Source organism: Ursus arctos, unplaced genomic scaffold, assembly GCF_023065955.2.
Source record: "Ursus arctos isolate Adak ecotype North America unplaced genomic scaffold, UrsArc2.0 scaffold_6, whole genome shotgun sequence".
Lineage (NCBI taxonomy): Eukaryota > Metazoa > Chordata > Mammalia > Carnivora > Ursidae > Ursus > Ursus arctos.
The window spans coordinates 39,520,029-39,531,038 of NW_026623078.1; the positions used below are offsets into that span (position 1 = coordinate 39,520,029).

Below are 11,010 nucleotides of genomic sequence, written 5' to 3' on the forward strand. Positions count from 1 at the left end.
TTATTCAGTATACTTTAATTGCAATTATAAAGAATTCCACAAAATAAACTTGAATTTAAGCACAAGTTTTACAAGCTAATAGATTATTATTTGGGTTAAGCATTAAGAATAAAAATAAAACTTCACTCTAGAGATTGAATTTGCAGCTATGTTGCCTTGCTAGTATTGAAATAAATGTGTTTCTTAGGGATTGTTTTACTGGATTATGTCAGAAGCAGGGCAGTGTTCCTTGAGAAAGAAGACGTTCCTTCCTGGTCCCATCAGAATGAAGCTCTCACTATTCTGTCATTCAGAGGCTGGGGTGGTCGGTTGTTGCGCTGCATGGGGACAGCCTTGTCACCTTCAACAGTCGATAGAAGGCTTCGGAACTGTGCCAGCTGGGAGGCAGGATGAAATAGTTATCAGAGGCTATTGAAGTTACACAAAACACTTTATTTCTAGTATTATTAATGCACTGATATTTAGAAAACTAAGTTGCTGATTTTAGTGGTCTCACCAATGGGAAGGGAGGAAGTCAAACCTTCCTTCACATTTATTCGAACGAGGTATTTGGTTTAGCTTATTAGTGATGGGCTGGATTAGAAGGCCAACTCTCTCAGAATTGTCAACTGGGCTACCTTAGGTGAAAGATGTTCTGCCTCTTGCCTCAGTTTCCATACAGTAAAATTACAGGAACATTGACTATACTCACTGCGCTGTGCCTTTTATCCCCATGACTTATTCATTTCACAGCTCTACCTCCCACTCCCCTTCCTCTATTATGCCCATCCCCCCACCCCTTCCCATCTGGCAACCATCAGCTTGTTCTCAGCATTTACATCCTATTCTGCTAAAAATCTAGCCCATTTAGAGTAACTTAAGCTACGGCTGAAGGCTTATTTTGTGAAGCCAAAATGCGTGATAATTTATCAGCTCTCAGAATAAACACTTTCCCACCCCAAATATACCCCTACCTTTTACTTAAAATGTCACCTTATTAAAAAAACCTGTCATTAAATGTAGACGAATTTTTAAGAGTTCCACAAACACGTCAACTGGCCTAGAAAACTACTGACTCCACTGAAAGCGAAAATAGTGATTGCACCTGAAAAAAAATTGGCGTGCCCTCAACATTGCACTACAAATCATAGATTTAATATAGATAAAATTTTATATGGATAGAGTAGTGTGAAACAGACTTCTTAAATAGCTGACAGGAAAAATATTAAACACTGTCAGCTATTTACATTGGGTCGTGGTGAAGATTAAATGGGTTAGTACATATAAAGTTCTCAGAATGGTACACAGCATGTGGCATATGCTCAGAAGCATCTGTTACCAGGAGGCTCCGGACATTGCCTGTCCTATAGGTTTGTTACGAGAATTGGCTGACAAAACCTTTGTAAGGCACCTAACAAAGGGAGTTGCTCAATCAATGGTAGTTATTATTATCATAATTATAAACAATAATTAAAGACATATTTTGTTGGATAGCTAATAACTAGAGCTTCAAAAAAGAACAAAAACCCTTCGTCAGCTCTTGGGGTATGTCAGTTTCAAGCCATACTTCCCCAAAGTCTTAGTAGAACTTCCAGTAGCAATCTTTTCTTTGTTTCTGAAACTTTTAGGAAGACACTTAACAAGGTTGGATTTATCCTGAAGAAGGTGGAAAAGATAGCAGGAGGTTCAGAATCTCATAGTTTTTTTTTCCTATATAAAGTAAAAAGCAGTATGATAATACACATTTTTTTTTGATTATTCAATAGACCTATGTCAGAAATGAGTCTTTTTCAGTAGGAACGGAAAACAAACTCCTCAAAAATCTATTTGAAACCATAATGCCCCCAATAACACTACGAATTGAAGTGATATTATGGCTTTGTACTCCCAATTTCCACTCTTCCATCTTTGACACTCTACCTGTTGTGGGCTGATACCGATTTTTTCCTTACAGATGATCCAGGTTACACTCTCATGAAGGGGAGGATGAGTTAGAGAGCCAGAGTAGGTCCAGTAATCCAGGGATGAAGGAAGGAGAGCAGAGGGGTCAAAATTTGTGAATGGGGCTCGTTTGTTCTGGAAGAAAAAAGAAAATAATATATCAATATACCATGATTTAAAATACCTACATCATATACATATATTATACCTATGGTATATTATCTTGGCATATATATTGTCTTGATATTTTAGCTGAGAATTTAATTAATTTTTCCTATATAGTAAACACTGCTGTGTTTATAGATATAAACAGTAAAAGTAATAGAAGACTGAAAATTTGCTACACTGACATTTTGACCAAATAATCTCCTTCCTTCCTCTTCTGGTTGAACATAAACAAAGGTTAAAAAGTTTTTAAATAATCTATCCTCTCTAAAAGATATTTCACTTCCAGAATAAAACATTTATTGTTTCTTTAGGAATGAGGCCGGATACTGTTTCAGTGGCAAAACCATCACTGACATGCATATTGGTTATGTTTTAACCTTATTCTATTTATTCCTATTTTCTATTTTGATTGTTTGTGAGTGGCATATTAATGGTGTCTCAAAAGAATGCCCTTAACTCCTGCATTTTTGTACTGCTCAAGAAACAGATAATTTCCTTTGTGAAATGGGAAAAAAATCACGTTTTAGTTGGATATACTTTTTAAAGAAAATTTAAATGGCTATGGAACCTATTCTCTAGGCTTCATGCTGCTGAAATAGACACACACACACACACACACACACACACACACACACAACTGGGAAAAAGAAAAGAACAAAACAAAACAAATACCTGAGTCAGAGACCTTCTCAGAAGTGAGCAATATCTAGTTGTACCTTGATTTTCAGATTGGTAGCTTTTGCTCTAGCCTTCCTACTCCCCACTTCAAATATGTATTTAAATGATTTCAGCAGTTCTGTGGACTCCTGTTTCTCTGATTTTAAACCAGTGTATTTAGTCTACTGACCTTGGTTTTAACTGCGTTTAGGGCATCAAGTACTTTCTGCAGTCTTGGGTTGGCCTCATCAACCTGGAGATTAAAAAAAACAAAAATGTGAGTTAGAAATTGTTATAAAGTCAAACTACGGGGCACCTGGGTGGCACAGCGGTTAAGCGTCTGCCTTCGGCTCAGGGCGTGATCTCGGCGTTATGGGATCGAGCCCCACATCAGGCTCCTCTGTTGGGAGCCTGCTTCTTCCTCTCCTACTCCCCCTGCTTGTGTTCCCTCTCTCGCTGGCTGTCTCTATCTCTGTCAAATAAATAAATAAAATCTTAAAAAAAAAAAAAGTCAAACTATGTATAGCTTTTTTTTTTTTTCCCAATTAAAAACAGTAACTGAAGAAGGGTAAGGTATTTTCTGTCTGCTTTAGGAGAGGGAATTTTGCTGGGCGTATGTCCTTGCGGTGGGCCCTTGTCCTCTATAAATTGTTCATAGCGTGTAACCACTGTCAGCCTAAAAACGAGAAACCAGCTCTAGAGGCAAAGCATTTATTTGACATCAAAGAATTGCAATTCAGGGTACACAGATTGGGGTAGAAACCCAAAGAGCATTCCCGTTACAGGACATAGACTCAGGGTTTTTATAGAGGAAAAGGAAGACCATGTAAGTGGTTTTGAGTAGAGTTCATTGGTGCTACAAGCAGGATGGGATTCTTACTTCACTGATAGGTCAGATGAAGTGGTCACTATGCAAAAGTTCACTTTTTTCGGATCTCTCAAATAGGATTTTCTTGTTCTTGCTGACTTCTCGGAGTGTTGGTGGTTTGGCCCATTTCAAAGGTTCAGAAAGCAGGGTGTGCAAGGCAGTTCTCCTGCAATGGCTACTATGGCTCCATTTTAAAATGGTTCTGTGCATGTCATTTTTCACAGCACAGAGAAAGTGGCAAACAAAAAGCTCAGTTTTAATTTAATATGGCAAGATATTTAAGGATATACAAGTCAAAATCCAGGAACTTAGCAAAAGTGTGACCCAAGCACAACCTTTTACTTTCGGCCTGCTTTATTAGTTATAATTGGTGTGGTGTGTTGTAAGTGTTTGATAAAGGTTAGCTAGAATTACTATAATTCCAAAAGTTAGCCACCTAAGTGTGATATTTATAATGAGAAACATGTTTATGACACAGAGCTCCTAGAACCCTTGGAATTTCCGAAGTGATGACCCTGATAAAGGCGTCTTTTGTTATGTTAATTAGGGGACTTTTGGACTGACTCCAAGAATGAGGGCTGGTTGCCAGGAGAAGCAACCATGTGATTAGAGGGTTGGAACTTTCAGTTCTACCCTCAGAACTCTGGGAATGGGAGAGGGGTAGGGGCATGAGCTTGAATCAATTGCCAATGGCCAATAATTTAATCATCGTGTGCATAATGAAGTCCCCATAAAACCCCAAAAGAACTGGGTATAGAGAGTTTCCAGATTCGTGAATTCGGGGAGATACAGGGAAAACAGTGTGCCTGGAGAGGGCAAGGAAGCTCTTTGCCTTTCCCCATACCTTGCCCTATGCATCTTTTCCATTTGGCCAGTCCTGAGTTGTATCCTTGTATAGTTAACTAGTAATCAATAAGTAAAACGTTTCTCTGAGTTCTGTGAGCTGTGCTAGTAAATTAATCAAACCTCTTCAAACCCAAGGAAGAAGTCAGAGGAACCTCTGATTTATAGTCAGTGGGGCAGAAGCCCAGCTAACAACCTGGGTTTGAGACTGACATCTGAAGTAGGGTGGGGGAACTGTAGTAATCTTGCAAGTCTGAACCCTTAGCCTGCGGAACCTAATGCTATCTCTGTGTAGACAGTGTCAGAATTGAGTTGAATTCCTGGACACTCTGCTGGTGTTCAAGAGTTGCTTGTTAGAGGTGGGGGAGGGACGGGGAAACTGCATATCGGAATTTGGTGGGTAGAACCCAAAAGGCCCAGTTTAATAATAACTTCCCTACAGAACTTTTAGGGACACTCCTATAGAGGATTTAAACAACATCTGCCATTTTAAACATTCACTGAACCTTCTTTATGGAACAACAATCCTCTTAATATTTTTCCCTGATGATATATTAAATTGATAAATTCCTGAACCTAGGAAGTAGGAAGTTTAGAGGAAAGGGAATTTGGAAAATCTGGAAAATAGAAACTCCCTCCCACTCCAACACTTTCCTATTCTATCTCTACCTGAAACTTAACTCTCTCTTAAAAAGGGAAAAGCCAAGAGAAAACAGTAGCAAAGTACAGTAGCCATTAGTAAAATGGAACCTTTTCAAAAAGAAAGACTCAAATATCTTTCTGCTTTATTTTATACTATTTTGATGTTTGGTAAGAAATAGTGTCAGCCGAGCTCTATAACTCTGTAACTCACCTTCATCAAAACACCGATAATTGCCAAACCATCGGCCTGTGAGATAGCTTCGGCAAAGCTGGAGTACTTTGCAGAATTCCAGTGAACTAGGTGAAACTAAAAATGATAATGTGGTCAATTAGTTATTGATGCCATTGTAAAGACAAAACGTTATAAATTAACTATTACTATATGAAGACATATCTTGGCTTAGATAACATTTAGGTGAACCTTCATCCAGCGGATGGGAAGGGCTACATTCTTGCTCTTCAGAAGGGTTATACACATTGAGTAGAGCAAGCAATTTTCAATTTCCATGGAACCAGAGAGTAAAATTTCTTTTCCGAAAATATCTTAACTTTTCAATATTACTCCTTTTTAAAAGCTGCTTTGGTATGAAAAGATCAGGAATTCCAACTAACTAGTTTTCAACAAAACTGAAATAACTTCTGTCAGGCGAGGTCCTTTTTAGTAACTTTATGGGAAGGGGTTCCTGGAGAGTCTAGGAGTCTTGGCCAAGAACACATTTTCTCAAGCACATCTAGACACCTGTCAAATCCTTATCTCTAGCCTAACTTCTCTGCGGAACTCTAGATCCGAATATCCAATGTGTATGTATGACATCTTCATAACTTCTTGATATCCCCACATGGATGTCTAACAGGTATCTCAAACTTAATATGGCCAAGTACAACTCTTGATTTCCTCCTTGCCAAACCCGTTTCATTTGGAAGAGGTACCACTGTTTGATTGAGCCTGATTGCTCAATCAAAAAGTACAACAGTTATCATTAATTTCTGACTTTCCCCACTTATCAGTAGCCATCTCTCAGCACATCTTACTTGGTTCACATCTTCAAGTCTTTGCATTAAGTGCTGATTTTCTTTGTAATGTCCTTCCCCATAATCTGTCAATGGCAGCCTTTTGTCTTGAATTAGGGCTGAACACAAATGCCACTACTGAAAGAATCCTTTTCTGACCACCCAATGTAAAATGTTCATCTGGTCAATTGTATCACTTTAAGTTAACTAATTTTCTACATACCATTTCCTTAATCTCTCTCGCTTGCTCTCTCTCTCTTGCTTTTCTTCCTCTCTCCTCCTCCTTCCTTCCCCCCAACTCCAGCTCTCCCCCCCATTCTCCCTTCTGTCCTCAGTTGCATGTTGAATTTTGTGGCTGTGTGCCTCTCATCTCTAGCCTGGATTATTTTTATTTTTCTTAACTTAGATGAGGCAATCACTGACTTAGATGTCTTAGATGCAACCAGATATGCCTCTAAAAAGATAGTATTAATTTAGGCTCCCAGGCCATTTGACTTTAGTCTACTTTCAGTTTTTTGAGGGAGAAAGGAAAGAAACATTTAATGGATTTCTGTAGTATTAAAAGTTATTAGCCAAGCTTTACAATGTAACATAACGCCAATTATATTTATGTAAAATTCCCAAATCTTCTATTAAAATAAAAAATGCACATACCCTGTAGCCTAGCAATCCCTCTTATAAAAACATCTGCCCCACTTATGTGCTTTCACTAGAGCATAAGGTATATGGACAGAGGTATTTGTTGAAGCACATTTTGGTAAAAGTAAAAAAACCAATGGAATAAAAAGCAAAGGGCATTGTAATTGTCCATCTGTGAGGGCCAGTTAAATAAATTCCGATATATTCATACATTGAAATAAAATTTAAAGAATGAGAATTAAAAGAATGAGGTAGAATTACTCTGTTGACTTGGAAAATGATTATGATAAATTGGTAAGTAGGAAAAAAGGCACAAAACTACATGTATTACAAATTCATTTTGTAAAAGTAAAACAAAAAGTCAGCCTGTATATATGGGTACATATATATTTTATATTCATACATATAAAGAGCAAAATGTCTTCTCCTTCAATCTCTCAGAGGCTTTGTTGACAGTTTGATGTAAATATTCTTGATTTTTCTGTGTATATACAGACAAAACGTCTTGAGAGGGATCACAGACTTCCATGTGAGGGCAATTCAAGAGGCTGGAGGTTGGTGGCCTACAGCAGGAATCCTCAGACCCTCATTTAGGCATACACTACTCTCTGTGTCCATTCCTGTGATTAAACGTGCACTCTTGGTAGAGTCTTACTGAAGTGTTCCAGCCTGGCCACACCCATGCCATCAGTGTGTCCAAACTCAAACACTTGAATAAGAAGCAAATGGTGTGGTTAGTTTAGAGTCAGAGCTTTAAAGGAGAGCAGCACCTCCTCTTGAGGCTAGCCTGATGTTAAGGTAACGGTTATTTGAGCCATTTTGAAGACAGAGATGATTCTTGGGCTCAGGAGCTCAACTCCAAGTTGCATTTTTCACATGAAAAATTTCCTCCAATTACCAAAACTGGTATGTGTGTGTTTGATTTTAATGGGCACTGGGAGTTCCTTATAGGGCCGAGAATGCTCTTTCCTTTGGAGCCATTATAATGGTCACTTATGTAATAAAGCAGGTGCTTCTGAAAGTAAGTCTCAGCGTAATTATCTCTTCTCACTTACAAAGTTACGTTACCTCTCCAGAATATTTGACTCCATCCACTGTGTGTTCAGAACCATAATCATTTGTGCTGCCCCAGTGAAAATGGAACTGATAGAGCCTATAGCTTTCAGAAAGAGGACCACCTTTCAGCACTAGAAGAAAAAAGAAACTATTATTAGTTTTATGATCATAAGCTCCTGCTTATCGTTGCATTTAACATAAGCCAACACTAAACTAAATTGAGTAGAACTGAAAACAAACACCAGCGCCAGTTTTTTTCTTGTTGGATTTTCCTCCCCACATCCATGATGATGGTATTCACATGTATGGTGTGTCTCTGACCATTGCATTGAGTTATATACAGTTCTCAGCACACGAGCTGTAATTTTATCTTTTCCTTTTTGTCCTTTCCTTTTTTTTTTTTTTTTAAAGTAGACTCCATGTCCAATGTGGAGCCCAACATGGGGCTTGAACTCACAACCCTGAGATTAAGACTTGAGCCAAAATCAAAAGTCGAATGCTTAACTGACTGTGCCACCTAAATGTCCCTAATTTTACCTTTTTCTGCTGCCAAGGAAGTATATCAGAAGGTGAATGAATTACAGTTTTACAGGGTTTTCCTTGATTCTGCTTTAATGTGCAGGTTTATTCGTTCATTCATTCTTTCAACAAAGACTATATAGACAGTATGCATTAAGATCTTCAGTAATTTATTTTGAGTAACAAATTACACATCACATACTTTGAAACTAGTCAAGACACAATGAGTATCTTGACACCTTTGTTGAGAATGCCTGTCCGGGGACCAAGAGAAAGTGCCAGTGAGAAAATGGAGTCACTTTAAAAATTTTAACACTGAATGACTATGTCATTTTCAAAAGTTTATGTAATCACATGATTCATTAAACACACATAATACCAAATCTAATCTAATATCAACAATGGACATAGTCCCAAGGTGCCTAAACTTTAGGCTCAGAACCTTGTAGGAAAGTGCTAAAAAAGGTTTTGCCTTTTGTCAGTAGAGCTGTCTTATGAAATCGACATTTAATGAATTATTCAAGAAACATTTATGAAAATCTTACCATGTAGCAGGAAATGTGCTAAGTTCTGGGGTATGAAGAATTCAGTCACTACAGTCTAGTAGGGGAGGGGGAGATAGATAAGTATACTTATGCACAGAATAAATTTTGCAAGATATATGTAAGAGTCATTTTCTTACTGGTACCCAAGCACTTTACAATGATAGAGTCATTTTTCTTTTCTTTCTTTCTTTCTTTCTTTCTTTCTTTCTTTCTTTCTTTCTTTCTTCTTTCTTTCTTCCTTCTTTTTTTTAAAGATTTTATTTATTTATTTGATAGAGAGAGAGAGAAACAGCAAAAGAGGGAACACAAGCATAAGGAGTGGGAGAAGGAGAAGCAGGCTTCCCGTGGAGCCTGACGTGCGGCTCCATCCCAGAACCCTGGGATCATGACCTGAGCCGAAGGCAGACGCTTAATGACCGAGCCACCCAGGCGCCCCTAGAGTCATTTTTCTGGATGCAAAAAATATATTTTTCACTCCATTTCTCTTTCCCACTGTGTTCCTCTATCCTCATTCCAATTAGAAAATATTTGCCTTTTCCGTTTCTATATTCTCTATGATGGCTCATTAGAACTTCTTGGAAAAAATATTGTTTATTCAGAGAGTATGAAGTGAGTGTAAAGATATTAGAGACCGGAAGAGATAGGATAGTGTCATGGATGAGAAGGACTGAAAAAGACGGAGCTGGGGGTTCCAAAAATCATCTTTACCACTTGGGAGTTTTCAAGAAGTCCAAGATTCTTCACCAGATTGCAGGAAATTTATACACGTGCACTACACATGTGCACAAAAGACAGAGGATCGCATTTGTGTTTCTTAAAGTCCTATTGTTTAAATTTTCCTAGTAGAGTCGAAGAAAATATAACCAGAAGGATCTTATTGCTCACCTGATCGGTTATCAGTGTCCTCATAGTTTACATGGAAAGAATGCCCCACGTTGATAATTTCTTTGGCTGTGGCTGGATCGTAGGAGATACTGAGAGGTTTAAGAGAGGTGTCATGTTTCGTTTCACTGGTTTTAATATCAATGGGAGATTGGTTTTTTCCATTTGCGATGGGATACATTTTGCTCCATTGTTCAGGACCTACCAAGGCAAACACGTGCATACAATCAAAACTTCATCAAATGTTTGACTCCCAGTTTTAGGAATATAACCAGTTCTTTCCTTATTAGAGTATGATTTATCCAGGTATCTTAAATGGTATTCTGTTTAACTTAATGAAAATTCAACATTTGAGAATGCACCTTTTCTGTACTATCCTATAAAATAATATATTTGTCAACACAACTATAAATGTTTTACTATTAGTATTAGATTTCTAATATATATAACATATATATGTTATATACTAACATATATGTACATATATACACATATGTTATATACTACAGATATATATTAGTACTCTATATATTATACACTATATATAATATATCTATATATATTTATTAGTACTCTCTCTCGCTATATATATAGAGAGAGATTGAGAGAGGAAGAGACAGAGAATACATTTCGTAGACAACTGTATCCTGAAGGACAAGTGCTAAGAGTACATGCAAAGATGTAATTATTCAAGTCAGGCAGTTCAAACGATTAACCTATGACTGTACAGTTATCTTATTTTGTTTATTTTATTTATTTTTTTAAATGCTCAATACCCCTTTTACTGAAAAGGCAATGAGCTATTATTTGGATCTACATGAGCAGAAGAACTCTTACCGTTTTTGTCATCATATCCCCAGTCGGAGCTCGTCATGATCTTCCACTTAGTTTTCTCTTCTGCAAACAAAGATAATACCTGGAATAACTGACTGCAGGCCAGCATGCAGTAAACAGCTGAAACCGCCACTTGTGGGTTTCATAGGAACTTCTCTGCCTTTAATAGGCCACTCTTTCATCACCTCTGCCTATCAGGAAGTATAGATAAGTAAAAAAAAAAAAAAAAAAAAAAAAGCTGTTGTAAAAAAAGCCCACAGAGGTCAGATCAGTTCCAATTGTTTTATTTTCTATATTGTAAGAGAGAAATATCAAAATCATAGGTTTTATAAAACTAAGCTCTATTTCTCTCATCTTAGCAGATGATGTGGCCAAATATTATCATATATGAGTCATCGGGTTTCCTAGATTAAAAGTGGATTTGTG

The 11,010-nt window shown here is 37.4% G+C and overlaps 1 protein-coding gene across 2 annotated transcripts; it reads right to left on the bottom strand.

The window, feature by feature from the left end:
• Positions 1-260: 260 nt before the first annotated feature.
• CA1 (carbonic anhydrase 1) lies at positions 261-10,624 on the bottom strand. 2 transcript variants are annotated; one of them, XM_026495343.2, is made up of 7 exons: positions 10,588-10,624; positions 9,754-9,951; positions 7,817-7,935; positions 5,310-5,405; positions 2,936-2,998; positions 1,900-2,055; positions 261-377 (listed from the first exon to the last, which is right to left on the bottom strand). In XM_026495343.2, exons 1-7 carry the CDS (start codon positions 10,622-10,624, stop codon positions 261-263), a joined length of 786 nt encoding a protein of 261 aa, XP_026351128.1. The 2 variants fall into 2 exon arrangements, with proteins under 2 accessions (XP_026351128.1, XP_044238754.1); XM_044382819.1 differs by lacking the exon at positions 9,754-9,951.
• Between the last annotated feature and the right edge of the window lie 386 nt (positions 10,625-11,010).

What these genes read in the sequence shown, in the direction of transcription:
- CA1 (XM_026495343.2), bottom strand. Translation starts at nt 10,624, where the DNA reads ATGACGAGCTCCGACTGGGGATATGATGACAAAAACG. An exon ending in TTATCGGTGTTTTGATGAAG is followed by an intron (nt 2,999 to 5,309) that starts GTGAGTTACAGA and finishes TTTAATCTCCAG; the next exon opens with GTTGATGAGGCCAACCCAAG. An exon ending in TCGGTATCAGCCCACAACAG is followed by an intron (nt 378 to 1,899) that starts GTAGAGTGTCAA and finishes CCTGCCTCCCAG; the next exon opens with CTGGCACAGTTCCGAAGCCT.